Genomic DNA, 20,126 nt, shown 5'->3' with positions numbered 1-20,126 from the left:
TAGACGTTACTTTAGAGATACAGCATGGCCCACCGAATCCACACTGACCAGCGATCACATCATACACTAGCACTATCCTACACACAAAGGACAATTTACAATTTACAGAAGTCAATTTTAATCTATAAACCGGCACGTCTTTGGCGTGTGGGTGGAAACCAGAGCATTCGGAGAAACCCACGCGGTCACAGGGAGAACGTGCAAATGACGAACAAACAGTAACCATAGTCAGGATCGAACCCGGGTCTCCAACACTGCAAGGTAACAACTCTACGGCTGAGCCACTGTGCCGCCCTAACCTCCACCATTTCAGAATTTCCCAGCATTTTATAAGCTCTGAATTCTGAGAACCATCTCTCAAAATTGGATGGCAGAATTTGGGTTAGTTTGCTAATTGATTGGGGGTAGGAATCAATTAGTTACACCAACACAACACAGAAAAGACAAAAGAACAACTAAATACTCATTCCAAGAGATATGGAGGGTCATAGCACCAGAATAGAGTGTGTAGGAAAGAACTGCAGTTGCTGGTTTAAATCGACAATAGACACAAAAGCTGGAGTAACTCAGCAGCACAGACAGCATCTCTGGAGAGAGGAATGTGTGATGTTTCAGGTCGAGTCCCTTCTTCAGACAGAATAGATGCAACTTCATGATGATAACTCATCGAGACATTGAGACCAAATTCCTTTCTTGAACTTTTTAAAACTAGGTTCAAACTGTACTGGTGAACACACTGAATGAGGTGTCTGCTCAACTATCTTTCTTAACACACAGAATGTAGTATCTGCCCAAACATCTTTCTTAAGACACTTGAAAATCAAGAATCAACATTTTTTTCATGAGGGTAAACATTTAATAGGACACCGAGGGGCAACTTTTTCCACACAGGGGGTGGAGTGTGTATGGAATGAGCTGCCAGAGGAAGTGGTTGAGGCAGGTACTATAACAATATTTAAAAGACATTGGGACAGGTACTCGAGTAGGAAAGGTTTAGAGGGATATGGGCCAAATGCTGGCAGGTGGGACTAATGTCACAACTTGGTCAGCATGAGCAAGTTGGGCGAGAGAAACTGTTTCCTTCCAAACGGCTCTATGACTGGTAGAACATATGGATAGAAAAGTAGAATACATAATTCACTCAATAGACCGCGTGCTTCTGTAACCTCACCAGATTGAGAGGTATGGTGCAAAGGAAAAAAAATGGGTGAAGTGATTAAAATATTACAGGCAGATTAAGTCCCAAGTAACCATTAGCTGAGCTGCAGAATAATGATGCACAATTCAGGAGAATGAATCACTTTCCCAGTAGGAAACAATGAGCTTCCCAATCAAAGAAGTCATGACCATGGGGAGCCAATTAACATTAATGGAAATGGCTTGGGGGTATAAAAAAAAACTAAAAGATTATTTGAACGCAGTGCCCTCCATAATGTTTGGGACAAATCCACATTATTTATTTATCTGCCTCTGTACTCCACAATTTGAGATTTGTAATAGAATATATATAGATAGATATAGACATCTATATCTATAATATCTATATCTATAATATCTATAATATATTTATAATATCTATATAATATATATATATATCACATGAGGTTAAAGTGCACATTGTCAGATTTTAATAAAGGCATTTTTATACATTTTGGTTTCACCATGTAGAAATTACAGCAGTGTTTATACACTGTATAAGTCCCCCCATTTGAGGGCACTACAATGTTTGGGGCACAGCAATGTCATGTAAATGAAAGTAGTCATATTTAGTATTTTGTTGCATATCCTTTGCAAGCAATGAAGTCTGCGATTCATGTACATCACCATCTGCTGGGTGTCTACTCTGGTGATGCTTTGCCAGGCCTGTATTGCAACCATCTTTAGCTTATGGTTGTTTTGGTAGATAGTACCCTTTAGCTTTCTCTTCAGGATGTAAAAGGCATGCTCAATTGGGTTCAGATGGGGTGATTAACTTGGCCACTCAAGAATTTACCATTTTTTAGCTTTGAAAATTGACAAATTTTTAGCTTTATTGCTTTAGCAGCATGTTTGGGATCATTGTCTTGCTGTAGAATGAACTGCCGGCCAATGAAATTTTGAGCCATTTGTTTGAACTTGAGCAGATAGGATGTGTCTATACACTTCAAAATTCATTGTGCTACTACCATCAGCAGTTGTATCATCAATGAAGATAAGTGAGCCAGTACATTCAGCAGCCATACATGCGCAGGCTATAACACCTCCACCACTGTGTTTCACAGGTGAGGTGGTATGCTTTGAATCTTGGGCAGTTCCTTCTCTCCTCCATACTTTGTTCTTGCCATCCCTCTGATATGTTAATCTTTGTCTCATCTGTGCACAAGACCTTTTTCCAGAACTGTGGTTGCTCTTTTAAGTACTTCTTGGAAAACTGTAACCTGGACATCCTATTTTTTGCGGCTAACCAGTGGTTTGCATCGTGCAGTGTAGCCTCTGTATTTCTGTTCATGAAGTCTTCTGCGGACAGTGGTTATTGACAAATCCACATCTGACTCCTGAAGAGTGTTTCTGATCTGTCGGAGAAGTGTTTGGGGATTTTCTTTATTACAGAGAGAATTCTTCTGTCATCAGCTGTGGGGGTCTTCCTCTGCCAGTCCCACTGCAATTAGTAAGTTCACCAGTGCTCTCTTTCTTCTTAATGATGTTCCAAACAGTCACTTATGGTAAGTCTAAGGTTTGGCTGATGTCTCTAACAGTTTTATTCTTGTTACTCAGTCTCATAATGGCTTCTTTGACTTACATTGGCACAACTTTGGTCCTCATGTTGATAAACAGCAATAAAAGTTTCCAAAGGTGATGGAAAGATTGGAGGAAAGTCTAGGTGCTGAGAGCTCTCTTCTACCTGCATCAAGGAGGCAATTAAACACACCTGAGCAATTACAAACACATGTGAAGCCATGTGTCCCAAACATTATGGTGCCCTGAATTGGGGGACTATGTATAAACACAGCTGTGATTTATACGTGGTGAAATAAAATGTATAAAAATGGCCTTTAATAAAATGTGATTATTTGTGCACTTTAGAAACATAGAAATTAGGTGCAGGAGTAGGCCATTCGGCCCTTCGAGCCTGCACCGCCATTCAATATGATCATGGCTGATCATCCAACTCGGTATCCAGTACCTGCCTTCTCTCCATACCCCTTGATCCCCTTAGCCACAAGGGCCACATCTAACTCCCTCTTAAATATAGCCAATGAACTGGCCTCAACTACCCTCTGTGGCAGAGAGTTCCAGAGATTCACCACTCTCTGTGTGAAAAAAGTTCTTCTCATCTCGGTTTTAAAGTATTTCCCCCCTTATCCTTAAGCTGTGACCCTTGTCCTGGACTTCCCTAACATCGGGAACAATCTTCCTGCATCTAGCCTGTCCAACCCCTTAAGAATTTTGTAAGTTTCTATAAGATCCCCTCTCAATCTCCTAAATTCTAGAGAGTATAAACCAAGTCTATCCAGTCTTTCTTCATAAGACAGTCCTGCCCCAGGATCCAGGAATCAGTCTGGTGAACCGTCTCTGCACTCCCTCTATGGCAACTTTAACCACATGTGATTTGTTTTTCCTATTTCAAATCTCAAATTGCAGAGTAAATAAATGCGACACAATATTACTTTGTCAGAACAAAGTCTGAAATTTGTAAAAATGATGGGTCTTTGTCCCAAACATTTTGGAGGGCACTGTAAATCATATCGATTCTGAACTAGAGCACAGAGCACACCCACTGCAATGTTCCAAATCCATCATTGGTATTCTACTGTATCATTGAATAAGGAGAGGGAATGAAAAAACAAATGTAACTACAAAGTACCATTGCAATAAAAATGCAATGAATATAAATACAACTAGTTTCCGCAGTGTAACCATCTACATTTGAAAAGAACCTCCTTTGCCTTGTTGATTTGGCAATCACTCAATCTATTGTTCTCGATCCATTTACGGCAGTGCAGCACAGTGGCACAGCTGGTAGAGCTGCTGCCTCAGAGCACCAGAGACCAGTTTGCTCCTGACCTCGGGTGCTGTCTGTGTGTGGAGTTGCACCATCTCCACATGAAAAGGTGGGTATCCTCTGGGTGCTCCAGTTTCCTCCCACATCAAAAGGACGTGCAGGTTTGCAGGTTAATTGGCTTTTCTACATAGAACTAGTGTGAACGGGAGATCGATGGTCGTCGTGGACTCAAGGGCCCGTTTCCTCCAGTTTGAGGAAGGGTCTTGACCAGAAACATCACCCAACCATGTTCTCCAGAGGCTGCCTAACCTGTTGAGTTATTCCAACACTTTGTTCCGGGGTTGGTTTCCATTTTGTATTTCTAAACTAAACTTGTGAAAAGTTCGGCCTGCTTTTGTTAACTGCAGTGAAGCTTTTAACTAACAGCAATGTTTTTTTTTTTTTTAAGTTTGTCTCCATGACCCATTAACCTACAGTACAGTAAAGGTGTGGTTACTGAATAGGTTTATAATTCTCATTTATTTCAAAAAAAAAAAAACAATTCTCATTTATAACCAGCTGATCATTCTGATTAATAACACTAAAGAATGGTCTGTATTACTCACGAATGTTCCATGGCTTAACTGCCTTCATATACGTCTCCATGACCCATATACCCTTCCAACATTACTGAAACAGAACTAATCATTATGACATTGTTTATGGGACCAAAGCTGCGTTGGAAATGGATGCCGTGTTTCTAACAATACAAAACACAACAACAATGCCAAGTTTTGTTGGATGAAAAGTGCTTCACAACCTGTGAAAGGCATCGAAGTATAAAAGCTGACGGGCCGCAATTTAATCATGAAAGTTATTGTGTTTTCACTTTGGAGAAACAGCGGGGAAACAGGCCCTTCAGCCCACATCGACCATTGATCACCCATTCACACTAGTTCTATGTTATCCAACTTTCTCATTCACGAGGGGCAACTTACAGAAGCCAATGAACCTACAAACATTGAGATGTGGGAGGAACCCCAAGGAGTCACAGGGAGAATGTACAAACTTCACACACAGGCAACACCCAAAGTCAAGATTGAACCCCGGTATTGAGAGGAAGTTTCTACCAGCTGCACCACTGTGCTGCAATTGGAAAGAGAAAAATCTGGACATCCAAAATGAGAATCAGAAAATTATGGAAACACTCAGCGGGTCAGGCAGCATTGGTGGAAAGACAGACAGAATTAACGTTCCTCTTTCAACATTTTATGTCATCCTAGTTTCAAAACAGATGCAGAAAGTGGGAGTGGAGATCGCGTTCTCCTTCCGGCCTACTACTCCAATCAAAGATCCTCTGTTTACTGTAGTTTTAGGTTAGAGATACAGTGCGGAAACAGGGCCTTTGGCCAAACGAGTCCACGCCGACCAGCGATCCCTCGTCTCTGCAACTTCCCCACCAATCCCAACCTCCGCCAATCCATCCAGTGTCCAAGCATCTACAATCTCTGGCTGAATTCCTAAGTTTGACAGCCCTCTCCCCCAGTAAAGAATCCTCACAGTCCTGAATGGACATCCACTTTTCTGGAGACGAAATCCCACCAGTTCTAAAAAAAATCCATCCAGAGAAAATGACCCTTTGTCATCGACCATGTTAAACCCTCGTTCTTCTATGTCTCAATGACGTTGCCGCTTGTTCTTCTGAACTTCACTGACAACAAGCAAATCTTAAGAGTCATAGAGCTGCAACAAGGAACAGGCTCTTTGGCCCACCAAGTCAACACTGACACTCAACCACCCATTTGCACCAATCTTACATGCATTTTATTCTTCCAACATTCCCCAAATAAGGGGAAATTATCGCGTTTGCTCGCTGAATTTCATCGAAAGTTAATAATGCCTTACTTTTGATGAAATTCAGCGAGCAAACGCGATAATTCCCGATATTTTGGACCTTTAAATCTCCACGGCAAATGTCTGCTAAGCACTTCCGCTGTTTTTCCACCTTCAATTCCCTCTTGTAATTACCTTACTTTCTATCTTTTTTTTTGCCTGAAAATTTAGGTCGCTGTGCTTCACGGCCACCCCGACTAGCACCGAAAGTTTCAGCTAAAAAAACGGCCGTTTTTCATGTTTTTAACGGGTGTGAAAGTGCGCGTTTCCCCATTCACTAACGTGTACCGAAGTGACATATGTCCTCCAGTTAAATTTTTCGGTCACGTGAGGGGGGGGGATCTACGCTCATTTGACATTTGGTGAAATCACCCTATACTTTAGTTTAGAAATATAGCATGGAAATAGACTCTCCGGGGGTGGGGGGGAGGAGGGTGAGAGAGAGGGGGGGGGGGGGCCGAAAGAGGGGGGGGGGGCGAGAGGGGGGGGGGGGGGCGAGAGGGGGGGGAGGGGAGGGGCGGGGGGGGGGGGGGCGAGAGGGGGGAGAGACAAGGGAGCGAGAGACAAGGGAGGCAGTGAGTGAGTGAGTGAGTGGGGAGAGGTTGAGGGTGGAGACAAGGCGGTGGAAATGGGGGAGTGCGTAATGCGGAAGCAAAGGAGACCCAGAGGTGGGTTTTTGTTTTGGGAGGGGAGGGGGGGGGGGGTGATACAAAAAGACTATGACAGAGAGTTTCTGATTATGGGAGATAAAAGCGCCCGGAGAGAGAGACAGACAAGGACTGGAATTAAAGTAACCCGAGGAATTCCAGTAACTAACGGTTTAAATCCGACTATTTCTCCTGGCGACCCTTAACAGCTGGCACAACATTCACCGCGTTGCATCACGTTAAATAAATAAAAGCAACTCCGACTGTTGTTTGCAGTCTGAGTTTCAGAGTCCCCCACAAGGTGCCTTTGATGCGGCGGTGAAAGTCAAAGTTTCATAAAAGCCCTCTCTTTTATCCAGCGGTCCCCACACAAAAAAAACCCTTTCTCAATCTACCCCCCTCCCCCCCCCACCCCACCACCAAAACAAAATCTAAAATAAAACCAGGCGTGCAAATCCAAACACCGCTTTCCAACGTTGCAAATATTCTAAAATGAAAGCACAATCCTCCTCACTCATTAACCCCCCCCCCCCCCCCCCCCCCCCCCCTCCCCTCCCTTCCCTTCTTCTTCTGTGTATATCCCAGCATGATGGGCCACGTAGTCTAGAGAGCTATAGGCGGTGTGTACTAGGATGGGGACAAGCTTTAGATGGGGCAAAATTGAGGAGGCAAATGTGTAGGAAGGAACTGTAGATGCTGGTTTACACCAAAGATAGACACAAAAATCTGGAGTAACTCAGCCGGACAGACAGTATCTCAGGAGAAGGGATAGGTGACGTTTCTTTGTACCTTCCCATACCTCGAGATTCCCTCTCCCCCGACTCTCAGTCTAAAGAAGGGTCTCGACCCGAATCGCCACCTATTCCTGTTCCCCAGAGATGCTGCCTGACCCGCTGAATTACTCCAACATGTTGCATACGTTATGTACGGTTTGCAAAATAGAGACATGTCACATGTGATATTTGAGTGTAATTTCAGCACGGGGGAGGTGGGCCGAAGGGCCTGATGTAAAACTAGTTTGGTCGGTGGAAGGATTATACCGTCAGTGGAATGTTTTGTCTGGGTTGTAGCGGTATACGATGGATGAGAGTTATCCCGGGAGAGAGTGGAGTTTGTCGCTGGTGGGTCCAGTACTTACCAGGGTGGGACATTTGGACCACTTCGTTGGTTGGCGTTTGGTAGTTGAAGATGACAACCGCGCTCGCCCCTTGCTCGGCGGCGTTGAGGATCTTCTCGGAGAAGGTGCAGCCGTCCCCCCTCTCGATCAGGGCCACCCAAGGCTGGTGGGGGTCGGGTCTGATGTACGGGAGGTCCGGGTCGCAGCCGAAACCCCCGCCCGACTGCGCGATGCCCACCTGTCCCCGGACACTGTCCAGTGGCGAATCCTGGCCGTACACGCCGCTCTCCGTCTTCTCCTGCTCCGTGCGGTTGGCCCCGGGGTCGTAGAAGCTGATGTTGATGTACGCCGTCCAGAAGGAGCTGGCGGGCGGACAGTGCAGCCAGAGTAGCTGAGCCACCGCCAACCAGGCAGAAGCCGAGCCCCGCTCTAGAGCCCGCATCGTTCCTGACCACTTGCAACTCGGAATCCTCACCCCACTCAACTCAAACCTGCTTATCTTCCTCTCCCTGCCCTTGGCACAGCGCTCACACCGAGTTACAAAATCCTTGCTCCAACGTCCCAACCTGTCCAGGTGGAAGAAATCTCCTCCTACTGCTCGGTAACCGTCTATAAAGTTACAAACTCCACCCTCCCAGCCACTTAAAAGGGCAATGTACTTAACTCTTTCCAATCGCAGCTCTCTGCTTCCATCCCCCCCCCCCCCCCCCCCTCTGTCTCTCTCCCTCTGTCTCTCTCCCTCTCTCTCTCTCTCTCCCTCTGTCTCTCTCTCCCTCTGTCTCTCTCTCTCCCTCTGTCTCTCTCTCCCTGTCTCTCTCTCCCTCTCTCTCTCTCTCTCTCTCTCTCTCTCTGTCTCTCTCTCCCTCTCTCTCTCTCCCTCTCTCTCTCTCTCCCTCTGTCTCTCTCTCCCTCTGTCTGTCTCTCTGTCCTCTGTCTCTCTCCCTCTGTCTCTCTCCCTCTGTCTCTCTCTCCCTCTGTCACTCTCACCCTCTATCGCTATATCTCTAGCTCTCTCTGTTTCATCTCCAAAGCGCTCCCTCTGTAACCAATGATTAATATTTCAAAGCAGCGGCCCCGTCATGTAAGCATACACACGGAAGTGTATACATAACACGAGTGTACAAAATGTGCACGCATCATGGTTAAATTAGTGGATTAAGATCTACGGGGCTTGACTGTCGACCCAGTGGCAGGGGATTTAAGGTCTACGCCGAGTGGAACTTTAAAAAAAAACCCAAAAGCTTGTCTCAGTATTGTCGACCGCAAGTTGAAACGACTGCTGTGTGATGCAACCCCTCCTGATTGCTTACATGCCTCGGCAGCAACTCTGGCCTGCAGTAAACAGAAGATGCAGGAAACACTCAGGAGACCAGGCAGCATCTGTGGAACAAATAACAGATGCCGGAAACCTTCAAAAGATTCTTCACACTAAGAGATTCCCAGCACATACATTTGTTAATGAGCATCTGTCTCTCTTTCCACAGATGCTGCCTGACCTGTTGAATGTTTCCCAGCCTATTTTTTGTAATTTTCTTCTGACACGGAGCGTGTTGGCTGGTGCAGGCAAGTTGGGCGGAAGGGCTTGTGGTCTGGTCTCACCTGCCCTGTGCTTGGCCCTTATCCCTAAAAACATAAGATAGGCACAAAACTCTGGATTAACTCAGCAGATCAGACAGCATCTCTGGAGAAAAACGAATAGGTGATGTTTCTGGTCGAGACCCGTCTGATGGAGGAGACATCAAATGTCTCTTAAATGTCATGATTAGTACCTGCCTCAACTACCTCCTGGTTCCATACAACCACCTCCCTTTGTGTAAAAAATGTTACTCCTCAGATTCCTATTAAATCTTTCCCCCTTCACCTTAAAAGCCCTGTACATTTTCTCCTCATTGCCTGCTGATTTGTTCTCTGCCGATCCACAGACTCACAACAGATCCAGACCCATCTTGAATTTTTCGAACAAACATATCTGAGGAGCTAATCACCATATAGATGCATTGAACAAAACACAAAGTGAGAACTCAGCGGGTCAGGCAGCATCTCTAATGTGCAGGACCTACACAGTGATTGGTGGGGCTATGGGGAGAGTTGTGGAGCAGAGGGATCAAGGAGTGTAGGTACATATTTCCTTGAAGGCGGCGTCACAGGTAGATAGGGTGGCCAAAAAAGCTTTTGGCACATTGGCCTCCATCAGTCGGAGTATTGAGTATAGAAGTTGGGAGGTTGTTTTGCAGTTGTATAAGACGTTGGGTGAGGCCGTATTTGGAGTATTGCGTTTGGTTCTGGGTACCATGTCGTAGGAAAGATTGTGTCAAGTTTGAAAGGGTTCAGAGAAGATTTACGAGGATGTACCAGGACTTGATGGTCTGAGCTACAGGGTGAGGTTGAGCAGATTGGGACTGCAAGTCAGGCACAAAACTTCACCTATCTGTGTTCTCCAGGCTGACTCACTGAGTTACTCCAGCACTTTGTCTTTTATTTCCATCTATCACTTGCCTGGCTTTGCCCAACCCCTAACTCTCGCATCTAGCTTTCTCCTTCCTACTCCATCAATCTGCAGAAAGGTCCTGACCTGAAACGTCATATGGCCATTCCCCCCACAGAAGCTGCCAGACCTGCTGAGTTTCTGCAGCATTATTATATGTTGTTCAAGATTCCAGTATCTGCAGTTTCTGGTGTCTCCATTCTGTGTTCTTTGTTTTCAAAACCCTAAACTGCTTGCACAAAGCGCTGGAGTAATTCAACAGGTAGATAAAAACACTGGAGAGACTCAGCGGGTGAGGCAGCATCTATGGAGCGAAGGAATAGGTGACGTTTTGGGTCAAGACCCTTCTTCAGAATGGATGTTGGGGTGGGGTGGCGGGGGGGAAGGAAGAGGCAGAGACAGTAGGCTGTGGGACATCTGGGAAGGAGAGGGGAAGGAGGGAGAAAGCAGGGACTACCTGAAATTGGAGAAATCAATGTTCATACCGCTGGGGTGTAAACTACCCAAGCAAAATATGACGTGCTGCTCCAATTTGCGGTGGGACTCATTCTGGCCATGGAGGAGGCCCAGGACTGAAAGGTCGGATTCGGAATGGGAGGGGGAGTTCAAGTGTTCAGCCACTGGGAGATCAGGTAGGTTAATGCGAACTGAGCGGAGGTGTTGGGCAAAGCGATCGCCAAGCCTGCGCTTGGTCTCATCGAGGTAGAGCAGTTGACACCTAGAGCAGCGGATGCAATAGATGAGGTTGGAGGAGGTGCAGGTGAACCTCTGCCTCATCTAGTCAACAGGTCAGTCAGCATCTGTGGAGGGAATGGATAGACAACATTGTGGTTTGGACCTGTCCTTCTGTCTCCCGGTTTAGTTTGGGTTAGTTCAGTTTAGTTGGAAACTAAACATTGAAATGGGCACTTTGGCCCACCGAGTCCATGTTGACTATCATTCACATGTACACTAGTTCTATTTATCCCACTTTGGTACCCTACACATATGTGGCAATTTACCAAAGCCATTTATCCTACAAACCTGCACATCATTTGCATGCGGACGAAAACTAGAGCACCTGGAGAAAACCCATTCCGGTCACAGAGAGAACATACAGACAGCACCCGTAGACAGGATCGAACTACTTATACGTTTCAGTGCAAGTTGTTTGTTAGCTGATGACATTTGCATTTGGTTAAATATTTCAATATGTGGTGTGTAATTCCTTTAATACTTTAGAACGCTATGGGTCCCGTTTATTTTGGGATGTTCATCTGTATCAGGTATAAAGGAGAACGCCTTAATTGTATCTTTATGTTATTGCTATTAGCAGGAAGTTTGCAAAGACAGCCAAAGCCTCAACAATGTTTATGTGATTTGCTAAGCCCTTAAGAATGCAAGGTAGACATTCAGCAGATGGACTGTGAACAAACCTGTCCAACCAGCTGGTAGGAATGCAGTTTGGAGGACAGGAGTTTTAGACAATCTCCCCTTCACTGGAGTTCTCAGCCTGCTCTCCACAGTAGCCTTCCAAGCACAGCTGTAACATTAACCTTAAATGTGCAGAACCTTTGGTCCAACTGAACAATTAATGCAAGTCTTAACATAATCGTAGAAACAAGGAACTGCAGACTGGGAATCTGAAGAAGGGTCCTGACCCAAAGTGTCACCAATCCAATCCATGACAATAAAGGAATCAAATTCAAATTCTCAACAGATGCTGCCGGACCTGCTGAGTTACTCCAGCACTCTGTGTCCTTCTTTTTAAAATACATAACTGCATCTGTCAAATGAAAAAGGAAGTTTCCTGGACTGAAAACTTGATCCTGACCACGGGTGCTGTCTGCATGGAGATAGTGCGTTTTCCCCATGACCCATGTGGGTTTTCTCCGGGTGCTCCAGTTTCCTCCCACACTCCAAAGACGTGCAGGCTTGTAGGTTAATTGGCTTCAGTAAAAATTGTAATTTACCCCTCGTGTGTGGGATAGTGCTAGTGGATGGAGTGATCACTGGTCAGCGTGGACTCGGTGAGCTGAAGAGCCTGTTTCCATCCTGCAGTTCTAAAGTCTAATACATAACAGGAGAATCAAAATACTGCAAACTGGGAGTCTGAAGAAGGGTCCCAACCCAAAATGTCACCTGTCCATGTTCACCAGAGATTCGGTCTGACCTGCTGAGTTACTCAGGCACTTTGTGCCCTTTGTTATTAATACATAACAGCCTCTGTCACATTAACCAGGATGTTGCCAGGACTCGAGGGGCTGACCTGTAGGGAGAGGTTGAGCAGGCTAGAACTTTATTTCTTGGAGCACAGGAGACTGAGGGGTGATCTTATGTAGGTGTATAAAATCATGATGGGAATAGATAGGGTGAATGCACAATTCTTTTTCCCCACAGAGGAGAGAAATCAAAAAACAGAGTAAACCTGTACGGGTTTAAGATAAAAGGGGCAAGATTTAGTAGGAACCTCAGGGGTAACTTATTTACTCGGTGACGGGTATATGGAATAAGTTGCCAGAGAGGATAGTTGAGGCAGGTGCGATAACATAATTTAAAAGACACTTGGACAGTTACATGGAGAGGAAAGGAGTAGAGGGATGTGAGCCAAATGCAGGTGAATGGGACAAGCGTAGATGGTTCACCTGGCTAAGGAGTCTGGAAGCATGGATCGCATTCTCAGTACAAAGTGCAGGCCGTTTAGGGCTGCAATAAGAAAGTAATTATTTTTATGGCTGAGCCTTAGGAATCTTCTACACTGGAAGGCAGTGGAAACCCAGTTATTGATTACATCTAAAATAGAAATCAATAGGTTTCTGGATATTAAAAGAATCAGGGCATTAGGGGAACAGATGTATTGTACTTGACGTGCCATGATCATGTTGAATGAGTTGTGTTGAACAGCAAGCTCTGAGGGCTGAACGCTTTTTCCTGTACTCACTACTTATGTTCTTGTTACGGCCACCAATGCCAATGGCCATTCACTGCCTCTGCAGTTCAGTACCAATTAGAGAGATAATTAATGTAAACATTGGCAGGGGCACAAATAATCAATAAACAGCATCACAGCATGGTTTGGGAAGAGCTCCATCCAAGACCGCAAGAAATTTCAAGGAATTGTGGACGCAGCCCAGACCATCACACAAGCCAACCTCCCTTCCATTGACCACATTTACACCTCGCGCTGCCTCGGCAAGGCAACCAGCATAATCAAGGGCGAGTTGTGCCCTGCCCATTCCCTCTTCTCCCATGAGGCAAAAGGTACAGAGTGTGAAAATACACATGTCCAGATTCAGGTACAGTTTCTTCCCAGCTGTTATAAGGCAACTGAACCTATCAACAACTAGAGGGCAGCCCTGAACTACTATCTACCTCATTGGAGAGTCAGAGAGTGATACAGTGTGGAAACAGGCCCTTAGGCCCAACTTGCCCAATACCGGCCAACAATATCCCAGCTATACTAGTCCTACTGGCCTGCACTTGGTCCATATCTCTCCAAGCCTGTCCTATCCATGTACCTGTCAAACTGTTTCTCAAACTATGGGATAGTCCCAGCCTCAACTACCTCCTCTGGCAGCTTGTTCCATACATCCACCACCCTTTGTGTGAAAATGTTAACCCTCGGATTCCTATTAAATATTTTCCCCTTCACCTTGAACATATGTCCTCTGTTCCTCGATTCCCCGGGGAATCCTCTTGTTACAATGATAATCTGCAAACTCCACATAGACAGCACTGGAACAGAGGGTTGAACCAGGTTGCTGGAGTTGTGAGGCAGCAGCACTACCTTCTCTGCCATTGTACTGCCTATCTCCCCCATCAGTACAGCCTCGCAGCTCTGATGCCATGTATAAACTCGATACAGACAGCACCTGGAGTCAGGATCGAACTCGGGTCTCTGGCGCTGTAAGGCAGCAACTCTACTGCTGCTCCACTGTGCCACCCTGGTGTTACTGCCTGCCAACTACAACAACCTGGATTCAATCCTGAGTTCCAGTGCTGTCTCTGTGGAGTCTGCACGTTCTCATTGTTACAAGGGCTTCACCGCATCTTCTGGTTTCTCACCGTGACCACAGATTGTCCTGTTAGTGAGGGACTGGGTAAACTGATGCTAGAGTGCTCACAGGAGGAACGGTTTATGTCCGTGAGGTAAAATATAGACTTCAACAACTGGTGACACAGAAGAGAAGATTTACATGGATGTTACCTGAACTCGAGGAGGGACTGAGCTATTTTGACCGCTAGTCCTGAATGATTCCAGATTTGATCAGTACTTGAAACCACATCAAGGGGAACCAGGAAGGTCCAAGTTCGACTTCAGACCAAGTCAGCAAAGCCGAGGATATTACAACTGATCTTGGAAACTCCCCAGTTTGGGAAAACAAAAAATTAGCCAAGGCCTACTTTGAACCACAGTAGCCAAGTTTTATTTTGAGGTTATTTCATTAAACCAAATCTCTTAGCAGGTGAGTCCATGGACCGTAAAGTATCAGCCCTGTAGAGGTCAAGTAATCTGGTGTCAGATCAGGGGAGTGTACAGGAATTTACCAGCTTTGAGAGTCTGTATTAAAACAGAGTAAATGTGTCCCTATGCACGATAACCGCGTGCTAAATATTATTTTTTATTTGATTTACTGATACAGGTTATTGTAGTGAGGGGAAGAACACACACACAATCTGGAGTATTGTGTTCAGTTTTGCTCATCCTCCTATAGGAAGGAGGTCATTAAAATGGAACGGCTGCAGAGAAGAAACACAAGGAATTTGCCAGGACTAGAGGGAGGGATCGGGCAGGTTAGAGCTTTATCCATTGGAGTGCTGGAGGATGAGGGGTGATCTTATAGAGCTGTATAAGATCACAAGGGGAATTGATAGGTCTTTCAGTAAGGAAATCATGAACCAGAAGACATGGGTTTAAGGTGAGAGGGGAATGATTTAACAGGAAACCCGAGGGGCAATGTGGGTGGTGGGTGTATGGAATGAGCTGCCAGAGGAGGTGTTTGAGGCAGTTACTATATCAACATTTAAAAGACATTTGGGCAGTAACATGGATGGGAAAGGTTTAGAGGGATATGGGCTAAATGCAGGAAAATGGGACTAGCTCAGAAGGGGCATCTTGGTTGGCATGGACGTGTTGAAGGGCATGTTTCCATGCTCTTTGACTCTAATTTAACATTACTAACGTGAATGAGAGGAGATGGGCAGTGAGAAGCAAAGTGGAGGAGGTGGAATCACTGAAGCTGGAATGGAATTAATTGATCCAGTACCTCTTCTTCTGACACTGTCCCTCTGGGCTAAGGATGGGTTTCTTCCACTTCCGTTCTGTGGTCGGTGAGGTGGCTGGATAGTCGTGTGTGTTGCTCCTACACTCTGCCTCAGTGGCTTTGCAGTGAGGCCTAGTATTGCAAATCTCATGGAGACCAGTGTCATCACGGGTGCTCCCTTAGGAAAAAGAGACTAGCAAAGACAGGCATTGTGCTCAGCATGGCCAAGTTGGGCCGAAGGGCCTATTTCCATGCTGTATGTCTATGACTCTGGGAGGAGCAGCAGTAGAGTTGCTGCCTTACAGCGCCGGAGACCCAGTCTCGATCTTGACTATGGGTGCTGCCTTCGCGGAGTTTGTACTTCCTCCCCGTGACCACGTGGGTTTTCTCCGGGCGCTCCGGTTTCCTCCCACACTCCACAGACATGCAGGTTGGTAGGTTAATTGGCTTCTGTAAACTGCCACCAGTGTGTAGGATGTGAAAGTGGGATAACATGGAACTAGTGTACGAGTGATCGTGTGATCGATAGTTAGCATGGACCTGTTTCCAAACTTAGTAGAGGGGAGGAAGCTGTTCCTAAGTCTGGTGGTGTGCACTTTCAAGCTTCTGTGCCTGATATGATCACCAGGGCTGGTAGAACATGTTGCTCACATGCCTCGCTTAAGAATGATCAGTGACGAGAGCACAGAGAAGATGAAATATCTCCGTCTCACCAGGTACCAATGAATAATATGATAGAATTTTCATATCCATCGCCATGTACAGGTCAGGAAAAATGCATGACTGTCTTAATTCCTGTTTTCCGATCCCCAGCTCAGCGCAAGCAAACACTAAGCTGTCGTGTTGAAGCAAGCTTCTGTTACAACAGCACATAGGTATACCACCTTTAGCACATTCCCTGAAGGTGTAGCAATGTAGGAGGGTAATGCAGTAGCCCTGTAAATTTGTTTTTATGATTCACCTCTATTTGATATCTCGTGATTTTGTGGCTTCATATAAAGATACAAAAACATGTTGTAAACCTCCTCCGACGTCACACTTGCTAATGAGCAGGTGGTACAGAATAATAGCCCTGTCCCACGGTACGAGTTCATTCCGAGAGCTCTCCCGAGTTTAAAAAAAAAATCAAACTTGTGGGAAGCATGGAGAATGGACGTAGCGGGTACGTCGGAGCTCGGGGACGTCTCTTAGCAGCTCGTAACGCTAACGCAAAGTACTCGGGAAGACTCGCTAATGGCAGGTAGGCACGGGAAGACACGTGAAGATTTTTCAACATCTTGAAAAATGTCCACGAGAGCCCCGAGTACCGACGAGTGGCCATTACCGTAAACCTCCGAGTTTGAATCAGGGCAAACTCGGGAGAGCTCTTGGAATGAACTCGTACCGTGGGACAGGGCTTTAAGAACAGCAAAAAACGATATTATTAGTTCACTTTATTTGTTATTTATTGAACTGTTTTCTTTCTCTTCCCCCATTATGTACTATGTTTACATATTCACATATTCTGTCATGCTGCAGCAAGTAAGAATTTCATTGTCCGATCCGGGACATATGACAGTAAAACACTCTTGGTGTGTAGGATAGTGCTATTGTACGGGGTGATCACTGGTCGGCGCAGACTCAGTAGGTTGAAGGGCTTGTTTCCGTGCTGCATCTCTCAACTAAAACTAAACTATGGTTGCACTATGTGCTTTGGTTTTTGAACTACCATGGTCCAGCTTACTCTGACCATGACAACTGATCATTGATCATATATTGATTGTTGGTTTTATTACATCTAATATGCCTGTTAAGCTGGAGTAAGTAAGAATTTCATTGTTCTGGTTCATATAGAAACATAGAAAATAGGTACAGGAGTAGGCCATTCGCCCCTTCGAGCCTGCACCGCCATTCAATATGATCATGGCTGATCATCCAACTCAGTATCCTGTACCTGCCTTCTCTCCATAGCCCAAGATCCCTTTAGCCAAGGGCCACATCTAACCCTCTTAAATATAGCCAATGAACTGGCCTCAACTACCTTCTGTGGCAGAGAATTCCAGAGATTCAACACTCTCTGTGTAAAAAATGATTTTCTCATCTCGGTCCTAAAAGACATCCCTCTTATCCTTAAACTGTGACCCCTTGTTCTGGACTTCCCCAACATCAGGAATAATCTTCCTACATCTAGCCTGTCCAACCCCTTAAGAATTTTGTACGTTTCTATAAGATCCCCCCTCAATCTTCTAAATTCTAGCAAGTACAAGCCAAGTCTATCCAGTCTTTCTTCATATGAAAGTCCTGACATCCCAGGAATCAGTCTGGTCAACCTTCTCTGTACTCCCTCTATGGCAAGAATGTCTTTCCTCAGATTAGGAGACCAAAACTGTACACAATACTCCAGGTGTGGTCTCACCACGGCCCTGTACAACTACAGTAGAACCTCCCTGCTCCTATACTCAAATCCTTTTGCCATGAATGCTAACATACCATTTGCTTTCTTCACTGCCTGCTGCACCTGCATTCCTAGTTTCAATGACTGGTGTACCATGACATATGGATGTGGGAAGGATGTTTCCACTATTGGGAGAGTCTAGGACTAGAGGTCATAGGATGTTCCTTTGGGAAGGAGATGAGATGGAATTGTTTTAGTCAAAGGGTGGTGGATTTGTGGAATTCTTTGCCACAGAAGGCTGTGGAGGATGTCAATGGATATTTTTAAAGCAGAGATAGATAGATTCTTGATTAGTACAGGTGTCAGGGCTGATGGGGAGAAGGTAGGATAATGGGATTAGGGGGGAGATAGATCAGCCATGATTGAAGGGCGGAGTAGACGATGGCCTGAAATGCCTCAGTCTGCTCTTATCACATATTCCATACAATTAACAAATAAACACCCTTGACTCTTCCTGTCCTCCAGTGGACACTATATGCTGGAGTAAATCAGCGGGTCAGGCAGCATATCTGGAGGACAGGGATAGTTGACGTTTTGGGTCGAACCCTTGCTCCAATACTCTCCCACATCAGAAAGGGTCATTGTAGATGTTGCCCATTTTTTTCCAATAAGGGGTGGCACAGTGGTAGAGTTGCGACCTTGCAGCGCCGGAGACCCGGGTTCAATCCTGACTGCAGATGCTATCTGTATGGAGTTTGTACGTTCACCTTGTGACCACATGGGTTTTTCTTCGGATGCTCCGGTTTCCTCCCACATGCCAAAGACGTGCAGGTTTGTAGCTTAATTGGCTTCAGGAAAAAATTGTAAACTGTCCCAAGTGTGTAGGATAGTGCTAGTGTACGGGGATCGCTGGACGGTGCAGACTAAGTGGGCCGAAGGGCCTGTTTCTGCGTGGTATGTCTAAAATCTAAAGTCTCAGAGGACAGACTCCGAGGGATGATAATGGTAGCGTGGGTAGAATAGGTTTCAGTTCCCCTTCATAGTTTTGGTATCGTCTAAGTTTCCTGCATTGCCTAACTGCATTTGGTAGAGTCACTGAAGCTTAACGTCACCCAGTCAAGTATCAAATTTAGTCTGATTGAATTAGATGATAATCTTTAATATTTATTATTAATGGCAGCATGGTGGCGCAGCGGTAGAGTTGCTACCTTTAGAGCGCTTTCAGCGCCGGAGACCCGGGTTCGATCCCGACTATGGGTGCTTTCGCTATGGAGTTTGTACATTCTCCCCGTGACCTGCGTGGGTTTTTTTCCGAGAACATCAGTTTCCTCCCACACTCCAAAGACGTAGAGGTGTGTAGTTTAATTGGCTCGGTGTACGTGTAAATTGTTTGTGGCTGATGGTTTGTGTTGTGTTGTGTTGTGTGACATTGACGCACGTGTGTCACAGTTTAAAAACACAGGTCTCAACGCTGCCAACATTCCTAATTCACTTGTAACTCTCAACAGTTTGTACGAGCTTTCAAAATCCTTGGCAAGCAGGCGGGAGATCTTAAAATATTTTGCATCATTTTCTAAATGAACTGCAAGTCTTGGCAATATTGGGCAGTCGATTTCAATGTTTTCCTACCAGGTTTTTAAGAGCGTCATTCAGTAATTACACAATTTATGCTTCAATTCCAGTGTCACTGCCAACAGCAGTTCTTATATTGACTGTCAGGCCTTCTCATGGATGCGAGCAAACCATTCAGTTTCTTTCTTAATGCATGGGTGTATGATGTAGCCGGACGCAAGGATCAACGCAACCTGCGGGCTCCTGCTAATCCCTGCAAGGTCCTTCTACCCTTTCTGGCCATCCACAACTCCTTAGGAGCAGTGTTTTAGTTTTAGAGCAACAGCTCAGAAACAGGCTCCTCGGCCCACACCGACCAGCGATCCCCGCACATTACCAAAAATCCTGCACACACTAGGGACAATTTACAATTATACCAAGCCAATTAACCTATAAACCTGTACATCTTTGGAGTCTGGGACTAACTGAAGATCTCGGAGAAAACCCACGCAGGTCACGGGGAGAATGTACAAACTCCGTACAGTCAGCACCCGTAGTCGGGATCAAACCCGGGTCCTTGGCGCAGTAAGGCAGCAACTCTACCACTGCACCATCGTGCCACCCTGTTGGTGCAGTGCAGTTGCATTGATATCATCTGGTAGCAAAGCGTGAGGACCATGGGAGAATCGAACTAAGCATGGGGACCACGGTAGAAATCGCCCACCCAAACAGCGGAAGAGTTGCTGCCTTACAACGCCAGAAACCCGGGGCTATATAAATTAAACTTCCAGTATCTGCCTGGGTGCCATGGCTGGGACCGTGGGATGCCAGCCCCAGGGATCAGATACAATGACC

General features: G+C 45.7%; 1 protein-coding gene across 3 annotated transcripts in view; it reads right to left on the bottom strand.

Moving 5' to 3' along the window:
* The window catches only part of LOC129702297 (E3 ubiquitin-protein ligase RNF128), a 116,336-nt gene that overhangs the window by 66,922 nt on the left and 29,288 nt on the right, over nt 1-20,126 (bottom strand). Inside the window, exon 1 of one of the 3 annotated variants that reach the window (XM_055644023.1) lies at nt 7,640-8,237. The exons of 1 other annotated variant lie outside the window; for it this stretch is intronic. In XM_055644023.1, the coding sequence (XP_055499998.1) occupies nt 7,640-8,060 (421 nt within the window). In that variant the 5' untranslated portion in view covers nt 8,061-8,237. Of the gene's footprint in view, nt 1-7,639; nt 8,238-20,126 lie in introns of those variants that run through there. One more of the 3 variants, XM_055644021.1, reaches the window with a different exon arrangement.

The sequence above is a fragment of the Leucoraja erinacea genome, chromosome 12 (genome assembly GCF_028641065.1).
Source record: "Leucoraja erinacea ecotype New England chromosome 12, Leri_hhj_1, whole genome shotgun sequence".
NCBI classification, from domain to species: Eukaryota; Metazoa; Chordata; class Chondrichthyes; order Rajiformes; family Rajidae; genus Leucoraja; species Leucoraja erinaceus.
The sequence above is the reverse complement of the archived record's forward strand: the minus strand, read 5'-3'. Positions and strand labels throughout refer to the sequence as shown.